The following is a 25,744-nucleotide window of genomic DNA, read 5'->3' on the forward strand; positions in this document are numbered from 1 at the left end:
CTGCTCAATCCTGCTTCCTCCCTCTTTATCTTTCAGAGACATCCCCACCTGCCTCAAACCTCTTGTACTCCTAACTCCATTTCAGTGTTTGCTTCCTGAGGACCCAAATGACACAAAGGTGTGACAATTTGCCTTGAAACCTCATTATCACCTTAGTGTAGAGCAAAGGTCAGGTTCTGAGTTATTCTAGGTGATGTTTCAGTCCTCTCGATCTCAATCATCTTCGTGGTAAGATTATGCACCCAACTCTCAAGGACAGTGCTACTCAAAGTACGGTCTGTGGACTGGTGCCAGTCCATGAACTATTTGTTATTACCTGTCCACAATGAGATGAGTGAAGAAATTGAGAAGAATCATTTAGAAACTTTTATGGCAATTCGGCATTGCTGCAACAACCAAGATGAGTGAACTGGTTTTCTTGAATAGGGTGTAAATTAATTTGGATGTTGTTGAACTCACATGGTGAGTCCCAGATCGTGTGAATTGTATACTAGTCATGTGCAGTATGACCACATTGCAACTTGTAGTATTTTAAGGTTAGTTTGGTAACTGTGACTCTAACAATGTATAAATCTAACAATGCAGAAAAATGAAAGGAATCCATTTCTTTCATCAAAAGATAATTTAATTTTAAAAATAACGTAAACGATAAATTGTTGGAACTGGCAACTGAGAATGATTGAAATGAATTTTGAAAATGTCATCATTTGTTTCATTTTAGACACTAGTTAAAAATGAATATTCTTAGCTTACTGAAATTCCTTTGAAAACTCTTCTTCCATTCCCTTCAACTTATGTTTGTGAGAATGGTTTCTCTACTATGAATGTAAAAGCAAAACAGAGGAACGGTTTAGCTATACACCACCCTCAACCAGAACCATTGTCTTTAATTCCACTAGATTAGAAAAACAAACCGGAAGTTCACTTGCCACTTAAAAAACTTTAGATATTGACGTAAAAGGTGTTTGTTCAAAGTACTTTTATAGGTATTTAATATCAGAATCGCTATTTCATGCATACTTTTTTGCCAAATGATGATTGTGGAATAATAAAAAGTTAGGAATGTGAAAACGATGTTCTTAATCACTTATACTACACTTTCAATGAACACTAGGCACAGTTTTTAATTTTTTTCCTCATATGTGTTCTGATTGTATTTATTGAAATGTAGTTTTACGTTTATTGAAACTGATCATTAAAAATCTGGGCTTGAATTTTGCCGTTTTTTCATTTCCCAAGTAATTCATTTTTGCTGTAGTTTACAAAAAGTCACCCTTAGCGTTAGAGCGGAAAAATAAAGAACCGTCCTTCACTACGGATAATCTGGGACGCTGTTCTAGAAGGCTCATTTAGAGGCCGACAAGGTGAGTGTAGGAAGAACCAGGGCCTGGAACGAGCTTCGGGGGAAGTAAAAATCTGAACGAAGCTTTAGTAACTGACACTTTTTTCTGGTTAAATACGCTCAACTCGTATTTGAGGTGGGTGCCGGCTAAATATAAATCTAAAAAAAGGTGTCCAGCATCTCGCCCCACACTCCTTCCAAGGTATCGGCCTGAAGCACTGCTAAAACGGCCTTTCAGCGCGGAGGGGGAGGGAAGCAAGGGACGGGCTGAGCGCGTGAGGTCATCACAGAGCGCCGTTCGCGCCGCGGCCAGAGCCGGCGCGTCACTGACGTCACCGTCGCCCGACTGCTTTCCTGGAGACAGACGTGGAAGGCTAGCGAGGTACTATTGAAAGCCGGGGTTTGCGTTTTCTCGTGCTTCCGCACAAACCGTCTTCTCCCGTGCTGGGATCCCCCTTTCATCGCCGGGCTGACTGTGAGGGGCGGTGTCGGGCAGCGTGGCCTTCCGCGAATTCGGTGCCTCACACGCGAGCGTGGGGGGCAGCCTTGTCGCGGGACCCCTACTGCCGCATGTCCTGTGGCCGGCCGCTCGACGGCTTGGCTTCCCTGGGCCGCTGACGTCTCTCTCTTGGTTCAGCCTTTCGCTTTGTCTTCGCTTCTTAGCTCCGCCTCCCAAGTATTGGAAGGCGGAGAAATGAAAAACACATGACTTCACGGTTAATTTTCATCTGCTTTCAAACCTTGTTTGGGGAGGAAGGTAAAGTGGAAGGTGTAGGGGAGTGACTTCCTTTGTCATCCACGTTTGTCATTCTCGTACAAGATGACAGCCTGCCTGCCGCTGCAGTAGAAGTCCACCCGAGATGGCAGGCTGAGTTCGATGTTCAGTTGAAATCTGTAGCGAATAATCTCAAGAAAGTAATTTCTCTTTCTGGCCCAGGAAAGTTCAGTGTTACTAAAACTTCTGTTTGAAAATACCTTCGTCTTCCTGTTTGTTGGCTGCAATTCAGTTTTGGCTTGATAAAGATGTCTCTGTCCCAGTGAAATGTTTGCTACCCGTTGATTAACCCTTTTGAATTGTCTGATAGTAGACTGAACCTAGTCTTAATCATATGTCCACGGTGGATCCGAAAATAACCAGATAACCCCTGTTTAAGTTCAGAGAACTGTTTGCGATTGGTGGAAATGATAGAACTCATTGTTTTGTTGAAATATAAAATAATGACAAAGTGTGAACAATGGTTTTTCACACTAAAACAAAGTTCTGAGTCGAAAGTTGTTATAGCTGTTAAAATAGCTATATTGTCTGTATCACAGTTCTGAAGTGATAAGATTTTTTCGTATTTGCTTTTAATTTTTCAAATGGCTCTTCATATCTGTTATCTCAGCTACTGTTTCCAAGCGTTTGACCCTTCAAGTATGGCTCCAAATAGTCCACATTGGATTAGGGTATTTGATCTTTTTCATTTTAGTAAAATACTAACGAATATTACTAGCTAATGTATTGAGTGCTGAGGCAGCCACTGTTCTTGGAGCTTTGCCTCTGTTATTTATTTAATCAGCACAATAGCCCTTTATGTTGTTACAATTATTTTAGGCGTGAGAAAATTGTAATAAGTAAATTCCATGGTTTTGGAAGGTAATTTTGCAGCCTCATATCTGTAATTTTGAAAACACTTTGAATTAAACAATAGAAGTAAATTTGTTGTAATCTGATGTAATTATTCACCTCAGCCTTGAGCAACCTCTTTGTAATTTATGTCTTTTTCTACTGTTAGATATTGGGATAAATTTGTTGTTAGAGGTTAACATCTTTGAAAGGAAGAAGTCTGTCTTTTCTCAGGATTTTACTCTAAGTCTGAAGGAGAATTTTAGGCGACAGTAATGTAGACTGTCTGTCAAAAGACAGCAGTGTGTATTGAGAGATTGTTGTGTGTATGTTTCACTATTATTTTCTAGGATAATGCAGTGCAAAAAAGTCTTTTCAGTAATCGAATTCTGGTGCAATATCTGCAGATGTTTCTCTAGTTCCCCAAAAAATTATACCTTGGATTTATTCTCTGGTTTAGTTCATAATTATGTGTAACTCTACTTGGCATGGAGATGGAAATAGCCCAGAATGTACATTATCATATACTTTTCTTTTGCATCCATGTGGTGTCCTCCTATTGTCTCTAAGTCCAAACTCTAATCTGATATTAAGATTCTTCAAAATTTGGTTCCAGTTTACTTTCATTAGTTTTATTCAGTTAACAAATAGTTACTAAGTACCTAATATGTGGCAAGACATTGTGTTAGTCATGTGGAGATGCAAATTTCACAAAACATGAATCCTGACTTGAAGGAATAGCCTAGTGGGTAGATAACCAATGGAAAATTCTGAGCAGAGGAGTGACGTGATCTAATTTAGATTTCTAACAGGATTACTCTGGCTGCTGTGTTAAGAATACCATCATGCTCTGCTTAATGGCTGGGGTTGTTCTGAGAAATATCTTGTTAGGCGATTTCATCATTGTGCAAACATCATAGAGTGTACTTACACAAGCCTAGATGGTATAGCCTACTATACTCCTAGGCTATATGGTACTAACCTTATGGGACCACCATGGCATATGTAGTCCGTCAGTAATTGAAATGTCATTATGTAGTGCATGACTGTAGATTGTTGGAGAATGGGATGGGTGAAAGCTAGGAGACTAATTAGGAAGGTGTAATAATTCAGATGAGATGATGGTGGTTTAACAGGGTAGAAAGAATTGAATGTGATGAGTGGCAGTTCAGTTTTGGATATATTTTGTAGGCAAGTCCAGTAGATTTTGTTTGTGGACTGAATGTGGGTTGTGAGAGTAAGATGATTGTCAAGGTTTTGGGCTTGAGCAACTAGAAGAGTGGAATTGCCATGAACTGAGAAGTGGGAAACTGGGAGGAGCAGGTTTGCTGGGGAGGATTAGGAGTTCTGTTACCGTTACGACCTGTTAAGTTTGAGATGCCTGTTAATCATCCAGGTGGAGATGTTGAATAGGCAGCTGAGTCTACCAAGTCTAGAGTTCAAGGGGAAGGTCGTTGCTGGAAAAGAACATTTGGGAGTTGTCAGTAAACAGATGGTATTTAAAATTGTGAAGCTGGAGACAGTCACCAAAGGAGTGAGTGTGAACAGTAAAGGGAAGCAGTGCAAGATCTAAGTCCTTAGGTATTTTAGCAGTTAGAGGTTTGTGGACAGGAGGAAGAACCAGCAAATGGGAATGAACAGCCAGCGAGGGACAAGGACAGGTTTGAGAGTCTAGTGTTTGTGGAATTCAGAGTGGAGTAGTGTGTTCAGTTTTGTCAAATGCATAGCTGTGGATCAAGTAAAATGAGGATTGACACCTTTGGATTTATTAAGATACACGAGGATTATTATTGATGGATATATGATAACTAAGCCTGGAGAACCTTGGGAGCAAAGAGGAAGAAGAGAATACTTTTGTTTGGGAGATTTGAAAGCCTTTATAGAGGAGGAGGGCATTTGATGTGGGTTTTAAAGGATTGATAGGTTTCACCAAGCTGAGAATATAGGGAAGAGGTGCAGGGAGGGGGTATTCCGAGCAGAGGAAAAAGCCTCGCTTCTCTCCCTTCAAGGCCATACCTCCCAGTCAGCAGTTTTAAAGATGCTTTTGTAAGTCCTTCTTTCCTGTGTCCACTAGCCTTGTTCTGGGTAACCATTCTTGCGCCAGGCCTACTGAACACTGCTAAAGAAATTCACAAAAGACACAAATTAATGCTTCCCAACCTCAACTGGGTCCTCTCTCGGTTACCTGACAATTCCTTTATTTGTTCCTGACTCTCTTCACAGCATTTCCTCCACAATGCCATGTAAACAAATAAATTTAATGAGCGTTTACTACATGCCAGGCACTAAGGATTCATTTATGTAATAGATATTTGTTTAGTATATTTGACATGTTGCCCTGATACTTGGAATATAATAGTGAGCCAAGGCTTGCTTGCACCAGGCTTACAGTGTCGTGTGGATGATGCACATTAATCAAATAATCACAGAAAAAAAATTACAACAATGATTTGGAGAAATACATGGTGCTATGAGACTATGTAACTATAAGATGTGGCAATCTGAGGGAAGAGGGAATGCTGCCTTGAGAAAGCATTCTTGATGAGGTAGCTGAGTTAGGCAGGCAAAAATAGTGATGGGAAGAAGTCCTCACAACAACTCTAGGAGGAGGTTCTAGGGAGAGAAGCGAGGCCAGAGAGGCCATTGTACCATTCAAATAGGGAGAAAATGGTCTCTTGGTGGCTCTCTGCGTATAGGGGAGGGAATCCATTCTTATATTTCTTTGAATAATAGAGCTCAAGAATATATGTTTGATCGTAGCTGCTAGGTACGGAGAAAAGACGTTTTATCTGACATATTTGGAGTCAAAAGACAAAACTAAAACTGTGTAGTAATGAGTCTGATTTCCTTTGTTCAAGAGAAAACAATCCATGGACTGGGGGAGTCCTGGGCCTCAGAAGCAGCGGAGCGCTCTGCCCTGGGATTTTGGACAAGAGCTGATAGAGGATTAGAAGAGGCAAGGCGGACACAGGGCATGATTGGCCGGCAGGCCCTGCATTTCCTTGTAAGGCCAGCGCGTGGTGTTTTCTCGAGTAATGTCTGCTAGGTCACCTGAGTTGGAGGTTTGCGATTGGAGGCTAGTGAGTCTTCCCAACAGTGTGTTTTGGTTTGTGCCTGGGCTTTGACCACCCAGGTGGTGTCCATTTTGTGGGTCATGATACTATGTGAATTAAATTTCAGAATTTCAGATAGTTGAAAAGTTTATTTACAAATATGTATTATTGTAATATGTTACCCATATTATTGTTTAAAAAGCATAATTTCCAGAGTATAATGTAAAATATGCTTCCTTTCCTTCCTGCTTTTCATTTCCCGGAAGTAAACTACAGTTAGCAGCTTCTTTTGTGTCTGTTAGGAAAACTTACATGCATATACAAGTATGCCTCCACACTAATGTCTTTTTTCTTAAAGACAAATGGGATGTATTATATATGCTGTTCTTCAATTTTTGTCCCCTTAATATATCTTAGGAGTATAAGGTCTACTTTATTCTTTTTCACTGCTGCAGAGTATTTTATTGAATGAGTATATCATAATTTATTTAACCAGTCCTTGTTAATTGGCATGTAGGTTGTTCCCTGCTTTAAAGTTTGTGTTTTTTTTTTTTGAGGAAGAGTAGCCCTGAGCTAACATCTGCTGCCAATCCTCCTCTTTTTGCTGAGGAAGACTGGCCCTGAGCTAACATCGGTGCCATCTCCCTCTACTTTATATGTGGGACACCCACCACAGCATGGCTTGATAAGTGGTGTCATGTCTGCATCTGGAATCCGAACTGGTGAACCCTGGGCCACCAAAGTGGAACGTGCGCACTTAACTGCTGCGCCACTGGGCTGGCCCCAAAGTTTTAGTCTTTTAAAGAGTGTTGTCATGGATGTCCTTGAACATTATCTTGTGTGAAAATATACATTTTGAGAGGTAAAATTGCTGGGTCAAAGAATTTGTGGATATACAATTTTGAAGCACAGTGCCAAATTGTCCCACAAAAATGCTCAGTTTACACTCCAATTAATAGTGAATAAGGGCTGTTTCTCCTCACTGTTGCCCGTATTAGGTACTATCAATCTTTTTAATTTTTCTTGTTTGACAGATGAAAAATGGCATCTTGTTTTGGCAATTTATGTTTTTTTTTATTATGAGTAAGATTGAGTAGCTTTCTTTATGCTTATTGGTCATCTGGATTCCTTTATTTGTGAACTGCTGGTTTTCTTTGTTCATTTTTCTTTTGGATTGTAGGTATTTTTTGTTGTTGTTAAGTTGATTTGGAGAGGCGCCTTTTATCTGTCTGTATCTTGCAAATATTTTCCCCTAGTTTTTCATTTGACTTTAGACTTGGCTTGTTGGTTTGGTTATTTATTTATTTACTTATTTCCACATGCGTATGTTTCTATAAGTGCCAGGTAAAGATATATGGCATCAGGATTGGATTTTTTTTAGAAGGAAATTTGTGACATTCTTGAAATAATTAGACACTCTGAAGTGTTGGCCTTTGTTGGAAATGTTAGTAACAAAAACCTCATTTGAGCTACAGGCTCTGTCTTGTTTTTATAAGCTTTGTTCAGCAACTGTCACAGATCTGGTGAACACCCAGTAACCTACCTTCCCCTCACACAAAATTATATTTGGAATTGAAATGAGATGTAACAGAGCAGTGTGAGTATTCTAGACTATACTGTCTAGATACTTCCCGAATTTGTGAACTGAGTTGTATTCTAAAGGTTAATTTGTGAGTTAACTATCTAATTTCACTATAGAAATAATGTACAAAGGTTCTTATTTTTGTCCTCAAAGTGTAATTAATCCGTGAAGGCTAGCTTTTTAAAAAATATACAAATTGAAGACATCATGTAAGTTTACCCCTATGTACTTCAGTATGCATCCTTAAATGATGGGGAGATTTTCTGATGTAACTATCATGCCAGTTTCATAGCTGACAAAATTATCAATAATTTCTTACTGTCATCTAAGACCCAATCCATGTTCAGATTTCTTTCTCTCAAAAATATCTTTTTATACTGGTTTATTTAAATCAAGAGCCAAACAAGGTCTACACATTCTATTTGGTTTCAGATCTACCCTTAATCTTTTCTTCCTCTACTTCCCCTCCCTTTTCTTTATTTTTTTCTTCATGCTATTTGCCTGTTACAGAAACCAGTCAGTTGTCATATAGAGTATTTCTCATTCCAGCTTTGTCTCTATACTTTCTGGAGGTATTAACTTTTTCTCTATCCTCCACAGTTCCTGTGAAATGGAAGTTGGCTGTAAAGGCTCCGTTAGATGCAGATTCACCTTTTTGGGGAGTTGGAGATGCTCCACAGTTGGTGCTGTGTACATCACACTGCTTCACATCAGGAGGTTCATAAAATGTTTTTGTTCTACTGGTCGTGATGTGAAGATCGATCCGTGGGCTTGTGTAGTGACAGTTGCACTGCTCCATTGTGAACTTCCCCATCATCCTTTTATCTGTCGGTGATCGTTGCCTGAATCTATAATTTCATGAGGGGTTGCAAAATGATGATTTTTTTAAAAAAAGTTGTCATTTCTTCTACGTTTGTTAGCTGGAATTTGAAGTCTAGTTTTGTTACTTGGGAACCTGACAATCAAGAATAACAAGGCTATTGTGGGAAAGTGCTGTCAGAACAACTTGTGATGCCGGGAATATACCTTTCATTGCTGTAGTTCTGGAGGCTTAAAGGAGTATGATGGTCTTTCTGATGTGTCACCTTGGCTGGCCTGCAGCCCCCAGATATTCAGTCAAACAGCAGTCCAGGTGTTGCTGCAAAGCTGTTTGTAGATGTGGTTAAAATCCAGTCAGATGACTTTAAATTAGAAAGATTATTCTAGATAATCTGAGTGGGTCTGATTCAATCACTTGAAAGGCTTTAGAAGCAGAGCCGAGGTTTATCTGACAAAAAAGAAATTCCGCCTCTGGATGGCATCTTCAGCTTGTAGCTAAGAGTTCCAGCATGCCCTTTTGTGGCAGCCTGCCCAGCATATTTCAGAATTACTTACCCAGCCCCTACAATTGCATAGAGCAGTGTCTTGCAATAAATGTCTTCATATATATCTCCTGCTGGTTCTGCTGCACTGGTTGAACCCTGGCTGGTACCAGGGCCACTCCCCTGACTCTCCTGTTCTCTCACAAAATGGAGTGAGGAGTGGTAGTAAGAGTCAGAGGACCTACTTTGTTTGGGGTGACCATATAATTTATTGCTTATACTGGGACTTCTGAGAGAGAAATGGGTAGCTGAGCAGATGACAAGCTGGAATAACAGGTATAAACTGGGACTGTCCTGGGCAAATTGAGACAGAGTCATTGTGTGTGTCAGCCACTGGCGATAGAACGTCAACATGACACAGCCCCTCAAGGAGCTTGTAGTCAAAGGGAAGTCAAGTAAATCAACAGATGTTACCAGACAGTGTTTTAAGTGACACCACAGTTTGTAGTTGTGTTTGTCTAGACAGAGAGAGTGGGAGGGTGGCACTCAGAGATGTCTTCTTTGGGTGAAGTGAAACCTGGTCTTATCTCCAAAGATAAGCAGGGTTTGAACAAAGTGAATTGGGCAGGGCGGTTCCCGTATAGAGAGCCACACTGGTGAAAGGTTAGAGTGAATGACATGGCATATTTGGAAATCTGCCATCATGGCTATAAAGATAGGATTGGATGAGGGGAGTGATAAAAGACAAGGTTAGTCACACAAGGAAGGGCCCACAGGCTATGGGCTAGCATCCATACTCAGGGGTTGGAATTTATCTTCAAGGTGGTAGGGAACTATTGCAGGATTTAAGCAGGGGTGTACCATAACCAGACTATCTTTGTAGAAAAATCACATTTTGTAACATCCTAAAATTGAGAGTGGAGAAAAATTGACAGTAGGAAGAGGCTCTTGAAATAATCTAGTCAGTGAGAATGGAGGAAAGCTTGTGGTGTAAGGAGATTAAAGGAGGCCATATTGACAGGACTGGTTGGATTTAGGGCCTGAGGAAGGAATGAGGGTGACTCCCAGGTTCCTGGCTAGACTGACCTCCCTGAAGCAGAGAATGGCAGAAGGTGGGAGGGGGATGGCTTCAGTTCTGGGTGCGATGTTGTGCACCGCTCCATTTCTCTTCCCGGTGCTGTGGCTTCCGTAACCAGTGAGAAGAGGGAAGGAGTGGCGATAACATCCTGTAGGGATTACTGGGCAGGGTTTCCCCTCTGCCCCTTAGTCTCAGCCAGACCTTCCTGAGAGATGAAGAGAAGCAGATTTTATCAGGCCCTCTTCCACTTTCTCCACCTCTGCAGTGCTTTAGAATACCTAGAGAAGCTGGGAGGGCAGTGAGGCGCAGAGATGGGTGAGTCCTTTTATTCTGTCTCTTCTTTGGAGGTTTTACTATGTACAACCTTGGGCAAGTTATTGAACCTCACTGTAACTCAGTTTCTTGTCTGCGCGGAGTAGATGAGTTAATGTGTGTGGAGTGCCTAGAATAGTGCCAGGCTCATAGGCAGTGGTGTTCAAGTGTTTGCTGTTGCTGCTCATATCATCCATTCACTGCTTCATCCTGGGATCTGAGGAGCAAAGGGAATAGAGGGAGGTTTCTGCATTCCCTCCTTGCAGCTTTTCCTGTGGAAGGAAGAAATATTCAGGAACTGTCTGTATAAAATGTTAGAAGAAATCATTTGAGTTGGGGGAATTTCTGACAATAGAAGAACCTTTATTTTTTAGACTGCCTTGCCTTTATTTTTTGGTTAGGAAAAAGGCAAGCGGTTCAGTTCAGATTTAATGAGGGTAATTATTCTTATTGCCTTGCTTTCAGTATTCACCCTAACTCATTTTAACAATAAATAACCACTTGTTTATTGGGGCTTAGGGACAGGGAATAATTGCAGAAAAAAACCCCATCATGATTCTGGAGAGGGAAAATATTTTCTAATGGAAAAATTGGATGAAAAAATTCACATTTAAATAAAGGCCTTTTTGTATTTTTATACTTGCAGTATTTGTTAAAAGCCAAATACTTTATTAAAATGTGCCTTTATTTAAATTTAATGACTGTTTATTTTTATCACAAATTTAATACATGCTTTTTGAAATAGCAAAATTTAAACAATGAAGACTGAAGAGTGAAAAAAAATGAGTCTGCTTTGATGCTCTTCCCTAATCCCTGCCCCTTCTCAGAGAGAATGTTTGGTTTCTGTATGTTTCCTCCACAGCTTTTTCTACATGTCTGCATGTACAGGTGTTTTAAAACAGATGGCATATATTAGATACATTGTGTGTTATATACAACCTTCTATGGCTTTTTTCATCCCTTCTCATTATGTGTTACTACATAAATATTCACTTCTTTATTTTTAATATTCTCTTGGATGCATGTGTTCTAATTCATTTAATTATTTCCCTATTGGTGAATATTTAGATTATTTCCAGTATTTTGTTATAGGTTATTTATTCAACAAATGTTTATTGACTACCAGGCAGTGCTAGTGAATAAAACACAAAAATTTCTGCTCTCATGTAGTTACCTCTTTTTGGAGGTGGACAGACGTTAAGCACGTAAAATAAATAGCAGACACTATTGAGGACTGGAAGGTAGAGAAGAAGTTAGGGAGTGCCCAGAGTGAGGGGAGGGGTGTGCATTTTAAAATAGGGTGGTCAGGAACCATTTACCAATAGGGGACATTTGAGTAGAGATCTCGCTGAAGATGAAATAATGAGCTCTGAGGCTATTGGTTGGGACAGGACACGGGGAGAGCATTCTAGGAAGGGGAGAAGTAGAAAGGCCCTGAGGTAGGGACATGCCTGATGTGATGGGGGACCAGCAGTGTGGCCATTGTGGCTGCAATGGAATGAACAAGGGGTAGAGTGGGAGGAACTGAGGTCACAGAAGGCAGAGAGAGTCAGAGCAGACTGTGTTGGGCTTTTTAGGGTATTGTAAGGACTTTGTCTTTTACTCTGAGTGAGGTGGCAAGCCTTTGGAAGTTTCCAAGCAGAGGTGTAACATCATCTGACTTAGGTTTGGAATGATCATTCTGCTTTCTTGGTAATAAACTATCCTGCTGGAAACAGGGAAGCTGTTTAGTAGCCTATTGCAACAATCCGGGCAAGACACAGTGATGGCTTGGACTGGTTTGCACCAGGGTGGTAGCAGTAGAGGTGGTAGGATGCAGTTGGATTCTGAATATGTTTTAAAGATAACGTGAAAGAGAAGAATCAAGTACCACTCTGAAATTTTAGTGCTGAAAAATTAGAAAGTTGTTGTCATGAAATGAGACAGGGAAGACTGCAGTAAGGCAAGATTTGGAATTTGGCTTTGGGCACATTACCTTTGAGAATCTTTTAACATCCAACCAGAGGTATTGAGTAAGCAGCTGGAAATGTACATTTTCAATTCACTGGAGAGGTCAGGGCTGGGGATACAAACCTGGAAGTCATCGGTTTATTAATGCAATTTAAAGCCCTGAGCTCACCTGGAGAGTAAATTAGAGAGGAAAGGAGAATCAATGACAGCCTTTGGGCACTTCAAGGTTAAAAGGCTGAGGATAAAGGAGACCAAGAAAGCACCCAGGCAGGTAGGAGGGACACCAAGAAAATATGATGCCCTGGGAATCAAAGAAGGGAGTCAGTGGTATCAGCTGACAAGATCTGAGAATCAACCATTGAATTTAACAGTGTGGCTGTGTGGGTGACCTCGACAAGAGCAATTTTGAGTGAGAAGTGGGGTCCTGATTGTAGAAGATTCAAGAAGGAATGGAAGGAGAGGAAATGTGACTCTTCGTACAAGCAACTCTTCTGAGGAGTTTGTTCTAATAGGGAGATAAAAGGTGGGGCCTTAACTGGAGGGCGATATGAAGTCAAGAGGTTTGTTTTTTGTCTAAGATGAAGAAATAAAAACGTTTTAAGCTTATGGATACTGATCCATAGGGGGAAAAATTGATGCAAGAGAAAGTGGGAGAAATTCAGAGAAGAGTTTGAGGAGTCCATTCTAACAAATTTATATGCATATATACAAGGGTTTCTGTGGGCTAGATTCTTAAGAGGATTTCCTGAGTCAAGGGGTAGTGCATTTAAAAATTCCGTACCAATTTATATTCCACCTTCAGTGTATACCCTTGCTAACACTGAACTTTGCTAATCGTTAAAATTATTGCCAATCTGATGGGTGATATTTTCATTATTTTAATTTTTTTCTTGCGTTGTAGGAACTCTATATAATAATCTATCTAATCGTTTGTTGTATTTTGGCAAATATTTTCTCCCAGGCTGTTTCTTGCCTTTTAACTTTGTTTATGGTGTACTTTTACCATATAGATGTTTTTTCAGTTTTTATGTAGTTAAGTCTGTCAGCCATTTCCTTTTATAGCATTTTGGTTTTATTTGGATTATGTAAATATTTTATGTAATTTTTTAATGCACTTATACATTTACTTTTTTAATGCATCTGGAGTTTATTTTTGTGTATATTATGAAATAAGTATCTAAGTTTTCAGTCTTTTTCTATGTTTTTAAACAGTTAAATACCATAGAAGTAACTGTTTCTTGAAAGTTTGGAAGAAATTACCTATCATATCTTCTAGGCTGGAAACCTTTTTGGAGATCTTTGACTACTTAACTTTTTTTTTTCTCTAGTTAATGATCAACTTAGTTTATGTAATTTCTTCTTAGGTTAGTTTTGCTAATTGATTTTTTTCTCAGCACCTCATACTTCATCTAGATTTTCAAATTTGTTGGTTTAAAATCCTACATGAAGAGAAGAAATACTAAGTCTTCTCTATATTTGCAGTGTATCCTTTGTACTTGCACCTTTATCTGGGCAGTGGCTGCTAGAGCCAGCCTTTCACAGGTCTGGAGATTGGCCTCGCTGTTTTCAGCCTTCCCGGCTCAGCTCTTACTGTCCTGCATCCTGGGCTTGTTCCTAGGTTCTCCCTCTCTTCTGTTTGTCAGGGATGGCAGGCCCCTTGGCTCTGTTTCCTCTCAGTCTGATCCCATTTGCTCTGTAGCTTACAACAGTTTCTACTGTTGAGGTCTCCTGATGGGCATGTGCCTTTCTTGGTTTCCAGCATCACTATGGACTTATTTTTGTATTTCTTCTGTCATTTTGGAGAGATTTTGCTAGGGATGAGAGGCAAATGTGTATTTTCAGTTAGCCTTTTGAAATAGGAAGTCACAATTCTTTCCTGCATGGTTTTCTTTTATCATATTCCTTTGTTTAATTGCTGCTGCACAGTAGTCGCATAGTAGCTTTACAGCGCAAGTAGTGGTAGTCAGATGGACTTCACTTTTTTTTTTTAAATGAAACCAGATGTGTTAGTGGAATATCCTCGTTGAATAGAAATGTTGATATGTTGTGACTAAATATTCAAATAGTACTTTTTAAACTTAAATGACATAGTTATAACATTTAGAACTGTAAGAGACTTTACACATCATTAGACCAACTGCCTTATTCTGTGGATGAGGTATTTGAGGCCCAGAGAGATGCAGTGATTTATCTAGGGTGACAAAGTCAGTGTTCAAGCAAGATGCAAAGCCCAAGTCTCTTAACTTCAATTCTGCAATGCTATTTGCTATTTTGCACGTTCTTGCTATTCTCTTTAGTTATGTAATGAAAGAGGTATTTTCAGCTAATAAAAAAAATTTTTTTTAACCTAAAGATGGTACGTATGGCTTGGAATTGCCTCTGAAATTTGGTCTTAGATGCTATATTAAATGTGTTGACACAGATTTTGCTTTTTCTCACATAGGTATTAAGTATTATGATATAAATGTGAATTTTAAAGAATGGGCTGTCAAGGTATGCTCTAGCCTAAATGAAAACCATATAGTTTATTTCTCCCAAGTTTCCTCTTTTCTGCTTATAGACTTTATGTGATTTATAGACTCTTTGAGTTTCTTATTAATATTTTAAAGAAGCTTAAGGAATGTATATAAATATAGGCTTGAAAAATGATTTTAGGGTTAAATAATCATAAGATATTTCTGACCTAGGATTTCTAACGTTTTAGTTTAATATACCATCTTGCTAGATCAACACCTAAATTTAGAAGGACTAAAAAGGACTAAGTTTTTAAAAAAGAGAGCTTTCCTTAGCATTTTTTCGGTAAGCATTAGGGAGTGTACTTACCACACTTTCATCGCTTTGCTTAGTCTTTAACTTCAACAGAAAGTTTTGTAAATGTGGGATTTTGATAATTGATATTCTGTGTTTGGTAGTCATGTCTTTATTCTTGAAATGCATTGAGGGTTTGATATGTGTAGCATTAGTGGACTTGGGTGAGTTCTTGTCCCCCCTGACCGCAAGCAACTTAAGAAGAGGGGAAGTTTGAGGGACTGGCCCCGTGGCTGAGTGGTCAAGTTCGAGTGCTCTGCATTGGTGGCCCAGGGTTTGGATCCTGGGCGCGGACATGGCACTGCTCATTGGGCCATGCTGAGGTGGCGTCCCACATGCCACAACTAGAAGGACAGACAACTAAAAAAAACCATACAGCTATGTACTGGGGTACTTTGGGGAGAAGAAGGAAAAATAAAATCTTTAAAAAAAAAAGAAGAGGGGAAGTTTGAATGTAGTTGCTGTAGAGTTATATTCTAAGATTTGTTTAATTATCTTCAGGTTTTAACTCTTTTAGCACTTTGAAATACGTGATATGACCTATTGATTTTTTTCTTGGTAAACTATCTCTGTTTACAATATGAATTCTAAGAATTTATGTTTTTTCCAGTTGGTCATAATGGCAAGTGAAGAAATTAATGAAGACTATCCAGTAGAAATTCATGAGTATTTATCAACATTTGAGAATTCCATTGGTGCTGTGGATGAGATGCTGAAGACTATGATGTCTGTTTCTAGAAATGAGTTGTTGCAGAAGGTATTTAAAAAATGTAATTTCTAAAAATGTAATTTCAAAAACAGAGTGCTGTTATGAAACATACCAAAGAAGAAATAGATTAATGATATATGCTCCTTTTCCCCTTTCTATCAATTTTATAAGTGTTTGGGTATTTTTAGGGGAATAAAACAAGACAAAACTCCAATCTTAGGAAATACCTCCTAACTATATTTTTATTTTGACTTGGTTTTTAAAAAATGGAGCACTCATAGCATTCTTTTTCATAGACTCTCTATCTTTGACCTTTTAAGTATTACAATGATGTTATCAGGGTTTCTGGAAACCCTATAGGACAAAAAGAGTAAATTGACTTTGACAGTCTAAAACAAATCTCATTATGTTTCTTCTGTCTTTGGTATTGCCTAAGCATTTTAGCGTGCTGCTTATACATAAATGCATCATGTACCATGTTTATATTGATAAATTACTTTTGACATACAAAGCCCAGATCCATAACTCTTGAAACTAAAATAATTCAAAAGAATTTTTCTTGGATTATCCACATTCCTTGTCTAACTAAAGATGGTACCATGAAGTGAAAATTTGTGGGCAAAAATCACTGGTTAACGAAACTTCTTTTTGCAAATTATTTCCAGATCATTTGGTTATTAGATTATAGAAAGTGAAGAAAACATTTCTTTGATACATTGTGCGTGGTAAAAGTTGAAAATACTGTGTGATGGTGCTAAGTTTGTGTGTATTTCTTTTTTCATTCTCTCTCTGTCTGTCTTTTTTTTTTTAATAGTTGGACCCACTTGAACAAGCAAAAGTGGATTTAGTTTCTGCTTACACATTAAATTCAATGTTTTGGGGTATGTATATTTCTTTGGAGTTAATTAGAAAGCAAATTCTTTATTGTGTTAAAGGTCATTTATTTTTTAAATGGTAGCAATTTATATATAATTATACTTTATGGCAATTTTAATAGTCAGATATTTATTTCTTTTAAATCAGAATACCAGATGCCCATGAGCCACCTGTAAATTTAGTATTACATAGAGGTTGAATAATTTAAGATTTAATTAATTATTTGTGTGACTTTTATTTTTTGAGTAGAGTTTCTTTAATTAATGCTCCTAATTAATATATACACCATTTTATTCCATGAAATCTTTCTTTTGTAGTTTATTTGGCAACTCAAGGAGTTAATCCTAAGGAGCATCCAGTAAAGCAGGAATTGGTAAGGTGGCATTGGGTTTCTTGTTATTTTATGTGTCTGTCTGTTGTGGTATTCCTGAAGTTAAAGTGGTAGTACCTTTCTCACACTCATTGTGGAGAACAAAATTATTTAGAGTTGAAATTACAAAAGTGAGCCAAATTTCATCATGTCTTTAGTTTTTCTTTTTCTTACCTTTGTCGGAGGATTGGTGTTCCATGTGTTATATAAATCTCTGGATGGGAAAATGTTATGATTCTAGTAATTATTTATAACTTCCATATTATTTTCCCTATAAATTCTTGAAATCCTGTTCATCTCTACAACTGCGGTTTTTTTTTTTTTTTTTAAAACTCTTACACAATTCTTAAAAGTATATTCTAGTTGATTTACTAGCAAAGACGGGAAAGTTTCTCCCCCACCTTTTCAATTCTTCCATTAATTCATTTTCTCAGCAGTAAAGAATCCAGTTCAGCAACAAAGCTAAAAGCTTTTTTGGCACCAGTTGTATGTGTACTGTCCAGTAATTCTGCATTAGTGACATATTTACAACCTGTAATAAATCTTCTAGGTTTGTCTTTGTATTCCATTTAGATGTATAAGTACAGTATATAAGGTCTGGTATCTTGGAGTTTTTGCTGACTTCAAAAATTAAATCATTCAATTTGAAGGAAAAAAATTAGAAATCAAACTTATGGTTACCTTCTTGACTTGGCTTTATGAAAAAGAATATTAGTAAATTTATTCTTTGTGTTTGTAAAATATAAGGTAAATATGTACGTGAAATACACTTGACACTGTTTTATTGTTCTCAAGTCTTGTGGTGGTTGATATGTTATTTACAACTTAGTAAAGTACAAGTTCATTTATTTTAAAAAAAATGAGTAAACCAGATCCGTTGTCTTTATTTTTTTAATGTATGGACTAAGACATTTTCTTCTTTTAAAAGTTCTTGGGGAAAAATGAATTTATTTTTAAATACAGAATTGTGAAAAAGATTTAAAGCAAAAATATAAAGCAGTATGATACACACATCTTCATTTGACCAGTGATATTGGCTTTAAATCCTAAGAAGTATGCATTGTGTCATATGTTTTCAACTTTCTAATAATGAACTTTACATTGATAAAATTCCTCTTTTTTCCTTTAACGCAGTTATTTGGAGTATTTTAATACTTGATTCTGTCATTGGAAGAGGGTAAAATCATCTTCCTTTTTCCTCAAAACCCACTTTATAGAGGAGTACATTCATATACTGGACAAGGGTTGGCAAATAAAAAGCATACGTAAACCTAGTCCCCTTTCCTGACCTTGTGACAGACATTACTAATGGATCACAGAATTAGTGTGTGAGAGGAAACCATTTGCCATGTATATCATGAATGGGGAAAGGCATTGAAAACAGTCAGTTTATTCATTCAACCAATATTTGAGTGCCTGCTGCGAGCCAGGCATTTCCAAGTGAGATGATTCCTCAGTGAATAAAGCTGATAAATATCCCTGCCCTGGTGGCAGATGTCAGACTATCTAGTGGAGGGAGACAAAGAATATAATAAAAGAAACAAACAGATAATAAATATATATGAATAAGTAGTATGTTAGAAAGTTACATATTATGGGGAAAAAGAAAAAATAGAGCTCAGGAGAGGGGGGACTGGAGTGCTTGGGTAGGCTTGCCATTTGAAATGGTAAAGGCAGGGCCTGTTACCAGGGCTAACCTTCGAGCTGACTGGAAGGAAGAGAGGGAGTGGCTGGGTGGATTTTTGAGGGAAGGTCATTCCAGGCAGGGCGGGGTGGGAGTGGATTGAAAGGACTTTGGCTTTTACTCTAAGGTAGCCGTGAGGGTTTTGAGCAGAGTTTCCACTCTTATATTAAAAGAGTCTAATGTTCTGCATTTTTCTGTGTATGTTTCTGTTTCTGTAACTATTTGGATTATTTTGATGAAACTTGCTTTTAAGCGGCAATCAGTCATTTACTCTGCTATTTTATGGCTCTCATCACCTTTATTTCTCCACTTGAAGTATAGAATAGCCCTTTATTCTGATTAATGTCTCAGAAGATTCAAAGTGGTATGACAACCTATTAGTTTCTCACCTTGTGAAGTCTGATTAGAACCGTATATTTCATTAGAAAGTATCGTACTTATCAGTCAAAACTATGAAATTGAATAAAAGATCTTGTTTTCATTCTCCTTATTTTAATTGAGACACTAGAAGGTAACATGAAAATAGTTAAATACTGCCTCATCTGTTTCCTACTTAGAAAAATTTCAAGAGTTTGGTTTGTATGTTACAAGTGTATGAGAGCTCTATTTTAGATTGTAGACTTCAGATACATGAGAGTTAATATGTGAATTTAGGTTAATGCTACATTAAACAATGTATAACCACATATAAACAATTCAATGCTTATCTCTGTAGTGATGTCTTAGTCTAGTTCTTCCTCTTTTGAAACACTCAGAACACTTCTGAAATGACTTTTTAATGTCTGACTCCCCTAGACTGTGAACTCCAGGAGAGCGTGGAGTGTGTTTCCCCTGTTCTCCTGCATTTATCGGCACCACTCAATAGGCAGTAAATACAGATCTGTTGAGTTTAGCTGAGGTGTGGTGTAATAAAGCTCAGGGGTGGTGAACAGCTTAGTAAACCTATTGCTTTTCTTCTTCTTCTGTTTTGTCTTTAAGGAAAGAATCAGAGTATACATGAACAGAGTCAAGGAAATAACAGACAAGAAAAAGGCTGGCAAGCTGGACAGAGGCGCGGCTTCAAGATTTGTCAAAAACGCCCTCTGGGAACCCAAACCTAAAAATGCATCCAAAGTTGCCAATAAAGGAAAATGTAAAAATTAACCTTTTGATTTTGATGTACAGATATTCAAAAAGTACATCATTTTTATTGTTTTCCACAAAATGATGATTATGTGGCAATGCAGGGTTTAAATGTATTCCTTATTGAATTCATATATAAAGTTTACATTTTAAATTTGTAATGCTAAATAATTTTTTTCCCTAGAAAGATTAAGTTATCTTTATTGATTTTCCTGTGGATTGCTATGAGGTTTTTAACATTGTGGTATATTTTATATTCATAGTTTACCATCTCTCTTCACAAGACTCTTATTTCCTTATATAGATCAATCTTTCAAGTACCATTTTGTAAGCAACTATGAAATTTAAGTTAAATGTTCTTTGTAAACTTTTGTCGATCTCAAATGAATAATGACTTTATGAAGTATGCTATCTGAAAGCTGAAGTTATAAATACATCTGGTTTCACTATGTAATATTAAGAAAGAATGAAATGACTTAAATGTCCATTTTTTCCTGTGTAGTTACTTCATGTTTTCATGATTTTGGGAATTACTGATTTTTTTGTTATTTGAAGTGTGAAGCTTTCGGGTTATACTTTAATTCTTGGCACTTTTCCTCTATGTCCCATTTAAAGTAAAATATATTCTCATTACCTTTAGATGGGATTTGAGATTGTCTGTTGCTGGGAGGTTGTGTATTGATGGCTGAGTTTTGGTGTAATGGCTGTACCCTATCCGTAAAGGCTGTAAATGTTGTGTAGCTTACTGGTTTATTTTTCTCTTTTGAGTAAATTTTCCCTTGAAATTAGGCAGGTAGATTTTAGAAATCATCAGGAATGGAGACATTCTGGAGTTTCTCTTCCTGATGCATAGTGCCCACAGTTCTCTTGATCTCGCTTTTTCATATTTTTTGATTGCCTGTTTTTGTGGCTGTACCAAGTATATACAGGTGTTTCAGAACAACTTTCTATGTTATATAATACCACTTAAGCAGAGGAGAAATTCAAAGGAGATTACGTTGTTTTTATATTCTGATTTATTTTTCTGGAATATTTGTTACAGAGAATTCTACATATGTAAAAAAATTTTTTTTTATGTCTAAGCCCATGAATTTTAATTATATATCCTTAATGCTTTCAGTCTTTGAATCCACATCATTATGTGTAGGAATGCCAAGTACAGTAAAGTGCTTTAATTTTTGAAAAAGAAGTTGTTAAAATTTTCTGTGTGATTAATTCTCTATAAGTAACCTTGAATAAATGGATTTCTTGATTTATGGTAGCAGATATTGGAAATGGTCTTAAAATGTAATGGATTTTGTAAAGCATGTTGAACTCTTTCTATGACACATGAAGAGGAAGTCACTGATAGATGCAGAAAGTCTTCTGGCTCAGATGTCAGATGATTTTTGAAGTGGAAGAACATTTATAGTTATTTCACTTCTTTTTTCACCTTCATCTTCTCACATTTACAGCTTTTTCTTTCTTTCTTCCTTTTTTTTTTTTTTTTTTTGATGAGGAAGATTGGCCCTGAGCTAACATCTGTGCCAATCTTCCTCTATTTTTTGTATATGGGTTGCTGCCAGAGCATGGCTTGATGAGTGGTGTAGGTCTGCACCTGAGATCCAAACCCATGAACTCAGGCCACTGAAGCAGAGCGCACTGATCTTAAGCACTGTGCCACTGGGCTGGCCCATCCAGCTTTTTTTAAAGTAACTTCTTCATGAGAAAAAGAAATGTTAAGATCAAGTGTAGTGTACGTGTGGCCTTGTGTTATATATTGCAAAGAAACTTATAACTTGCATTTCTGTATATTTCCTAATTCCACAAAAGTTAAATGAAAAATGTCATGCAGTTGCAGAAAATCATTAAACAAATTATTGCATTTGTGAAAGTCCAACTCTACATTTTGTTAAATTGAGATTCTTAGGTGAATGATTCTTTCAGTGTTGATTAGTAGGAAAAACACCTGTTTGAGTGTATTCCATTTTATTATGTATAATTTTAACTAATTATTTAGTACATAATAAGGGGCTGAATGGTAGTAGTGCATTGGTTTGCTTATTTGTATGTTATTTATTCATTTCACAAGTATTTAATGACATTTACATTGCCAAATACTGTGCTAGGTTCCAAATAAGACCACTGCAGCCTTGATTCTATTTTTATAGTGTCATGAAAAAAGTAATCTTTTCATGCACCTCAATTTTTCAGAGTTACTGGAGAATTTATGACAAATTGTGCTCATTAACCTTAGTCAGAACCATAAAGGGTGATGGGTTGATCTGTTTAACTATGGTACAGTGACTGTTAGCATAGTTTGTTCCAAATGACAGTCTGCTCTAAGTTTAGATGTTAATTACATCTTTTATTAATCTCTTTGGGAATTAACAAGTTGGAGAGGTTATAGCTATAGATATTTTTAAGATTAGAATGATAGACTATTAATCTAATACTAAATAATGAGATTTTGTCTTTTATTATTATTCTAAGTACAATTTCTTTTTGTTCATAGTTGCAGGATGGGAATTCATTTTAGTAAAGTAGGGTATGTTAGAGGAAAATTGAAGCTTGAATTATGGTTTACATTCCTGGAATTAGGAGGTTGTGTCAAGTTGATTGGTTTTTAAGATACCCTGCAGATTAAAAAATTGTTCTTCTTAGCTATTAGAAATAGATTGGTATTATTTCTAAATAAGGCTTTTAAAATTGACTAGAAATGTAGGAAATACTTCAAAAGTGGACAATGTATTGAATATAGATACTTTTTTCTCAAGTAGGTCTTTGGAGAACAAGATGCTTTAGGAATCACTCAATTTAAGATACAGTTAAACTGTAATTTTATGCAATAAATTATCAGAAATTCTGGTTTTACAAAGTGACATTAACTGAGAAAGATTTGAGCAGTGATTCTGACCCTCATGTGATAGCTGAGTTTGGTATATAAAAGGAAGAACAAGGAGCCCTGGCCTCTCATTTTCTCCCTTCATAGCATAGTTAGTAAACTTACTCAGATAAATTCAGTAGCTTTTACTGAATGACCGTGGTAGCAACTCGTTTTATATAAATGTGATCTGAATGTACTTTACTAATAAAAATATTTCCTTTTCCCTATATCCTGGTCTAAAACTCTTCAGTTTTGGAAATGCAAACCATATTTTTTAAATTTCGTATATTAGCATTTTATAGTTGTCATTAACTATTATGTTAGGGGGAAAGTATACAGGATTTTATAATAGAATTCTGTAGATTTGTTCTACTTGATTAATTTGCTGTTATATTACTTGTGAGCAGGATTCCAAGAAAATGCTTCAGATGTTTTTGGTTTGCAGGTTCATTTTCCTGTCAGAGTGAGCTGTCATAGGCTAGCCGCCCTCTGACTTAATGTACATTTTTAAAGTGTTTATTTTATGGCATAGTTTTTAATATAGCCAGGAAGATTAGTAAAGCTGTCCAGAAAAGGGGATAGCTACAGTGATGTCTATTAGCAATTGAGGTTTAATTTTAATTCTCCCCCCCCCCCCACAAAAGGCCAAAAACCACAACTAGCCTAGCTCTGTATTACTCATCTCTTAATAAAAGGTTGAGAAAAGATGCTAGTCCCCCACTCCCCCCACAGACCTTGGAGTTTAGCAGATGTATCGTGGCAGTATAACTGCATGCAAGATGTCAGTTTTGTAAAGTGATGTATTTCAGACAGTATAGAAATTTGATGGTGGGAAGAATAAGCTTTTATAAATGAAACATTTAAGAGAGACTCTTTTTTATTATTTGCTTTCAGTTTAGTGTTGCCTTTAAGGTGCACCATTTCAGTTTGGCAGCTACAATAAATGACTGAAGGAAATTGAAGATGATAATTCAACATTTCAAGATGCTTCTGCTGAAATGAATGTAGACCTATCCAGGGCTTGAATTTAAAGTTTATAGTGAGACAGTATTTTCAAGCCAGGTACCCAGGAAATTCATGGTGATATGATTTGAATGAGATGATTAGGAAAAATAGAAAAGAATACTTTCAATTCCTTATTATGTGGGTGTTATCTATTGAGAGGCAATGTTGAAAAATGTTACTGGAAAAAGAACAGAGGCTTGTTAATATACAATTTGCTATAGTGTCCAATTCATCCTGGACCTTGTCCAAAGAACTTTAGTTATTAAAATGACAAAAGAATTTTTGTAATAAGGAATCACCTCTGATTTAGTGCTGTAGCAGTGGATTGCCTGCAGACCATCCTGTAATGTGTCCTGCTGATATTGTGTCATTTAGTGCTTTGCTCTGATAATGTCTTCCTTGACTTAAACTGAAATCATTTTCTACCCTATTTCTCATACTTTCTTCTCTATTATTTTTCCCTTAAGAAAGAAAGAATTATTAAAAGTGTGTATAATAGTTGCTGGGTTTTGACATTTGCAGGTTTTAACTTTGTGATTTTGACTCTTTGTAAATGACCTTAGAGGTCCATGGGGTATATAGTGTTTTGCAATTTTGCCAAGGCACAATGTTTACTCCTGCTCAGTTCCATTCAGGAAGGCATTACTCAGCTAATGATTTAGCCTAGCTAACCTCTCAGCATCCACAGTTTTTTTCCCTCACTTGCAGTCTCATTCGTTTATTCACTCATTCATTCAACATTCGTTCGTTCATTTATAGAGCTCCTCTTGTGTCCCAGCTTCTGTTGTAGGCATGGGAAATTCAGCAGTTGTCCAAACAGTATGTAGTGATTGGAAAATGTTGAACTTTATCATGAGGAAAATGGCTGCTATGGGTTGAATTGTGTTCCCCCAAAATGCATATGTTGAAGTTCTAACTCTCCAAACCTCATAATGTAACCCTATTTAGGAACAGGGTTGTTGCAGGTGTAGTTAGTGAAGATGAAGTCATAGGGTGGGCCCTAATCCAGTATTACAAGTGTCCTTATGAAAAGGGGAAATTTGAAATAGACACACACACATGGACAACGCCATGCGAAGATGAAGGCAGAGGTGATGGTAATGCTTCTATAAGCCGAGGAATACCAGAGATCACCAGGAACCAGCAGAAGCTGGGTGAGAGGCGTGGAACAGATTCTCTCCCTCACAGCCTCCGAAGGAGCCACCCTTGCCAACGCTGTGATTCTGGACTTCCAGCCTCCAGAACTGTGAGACAATCCATTTCTGTTGTGTAAGCCACCCAGTTTGTGGTACTTTCTTATGCCAGCTGTAGCAAACGGATACAGTGGCTATTGGATGAGAGGAATTAAAAAGATTAATAACTTGAATGTGGAAGTGTGTAAGAAACTATGACACAGGGTGAAGATGTAATTCTGAAGGAAACCAGAACCTGTGTAAACTTATCCAGGAATATTTTTGAATTTGAGCAAAGACTGCAGGACTTAAACCGTGAAGTGTCAAAGGTCTCGTAGACTCTTTCTGAAGCCAAAATGTTCAGACCTTTCTAGCAGACATTGTCACTTTATCTGACTGAGTGTGCCATCTTTTATACTTCGTTACCTTGGTTTGAAGAAACTCATTTCCCTGAAGGAAAGAAGACTGTGTCCAGTTTCCATGGAGAGGAGATTTTCACCAAGCCTGTTATTATCATGTACCATGCGGTCTTTTCCTAATGTAATGCACCAGTCAAGTTCAAATAATGCAAATAAATACTTAAACATCTTACACAAGTTGTATGTTATTTGTGCTTTTGTATGAGCACATATCTTAAAAAATCTCGTATTGGATTCATTTGGTAAAGATATTTTCAAAAAATGTCTTAAAATTTCCTTTTTCAAATTCTTACCTGTATAGTGTGCTATTCAGTTTTCTTTCTTTTGAAGTTAGGTATTAGAGAATTCAGAAGTGGGTTTTTGCTTTTAATGATTTGGGCCCTATATATATTTTTAACTATTATAAATGTTGCTTATTGGTTTTCAGCTTTTAGAGTCAACAGTACATTAAACATAGAAGACAATGTGAAGGAAATCGAGTTTAAGAGT

The 25,744-nt window shown here is 37.2% G+C and overlaps 1 protein-coding gene across 6 annotated transcripts; it reads left to right on the forward strand.

The window, feature by feature from the left end:
• Positions 1-1,603: 1,603 nt before the first annotated feature.
• Positions 1,604-25,427, forward strand: C1D (C1D nuclear receptor corepressor). Of its 6 annotated transcripts, XM_070573852.1 has the most exons (7): positions 1,683-1,724; positions 5,807-5,952; positions 8,184-8,300; positions 15,643-15,789; positions 16,556-16,622; positions 16,935-16,990; positions 19,650-25,427. In XM_070573852.1, exons 3-7 carry the CDS (start codon positions 8,223-8,225, stop codon positions 19,812-19,814), a joined length of 513 nt encoding a protein of 170 aa, XP_070429953.1. In that variant the 5' UTR covers positions 1,683-1,724; positions 5,807-5,952; positions 8,184-8,222; the 3' UTR covers positions 19,815-25,427. The 6 variants fall into 6 exon arrangements, with proteins under 6 accessions (XP_008522738.2, XP_008522737.2, XP_070429952.1 ...); XM_008524515.2 differs by lacking the exon at positions 8,184-8,300 and having other exon boundaries at positions 1,654-1,724; XM_070573851.1 differs by lacking the exon at positions 5,807-5,952 and having other exon boundaries at positions 1,673-1,724.
• The last annotated feature ends 317 nt before the right edge of the window (positions 25,428-25,744 follow it).

Source organism: Equus przewalskii, chromosome 14 (genome assembly GCF_037783145.1).
Source record: "Equus przewalskii isolate Varuska chromosome 14, EquPr2, whole genome shotgun sequence".
Lineage (NCBI taxonomy): Eukaryota > Metazoa > Chordata > Mammalia > Perissodactyla > Equidae > Equus > Equus przewalskii.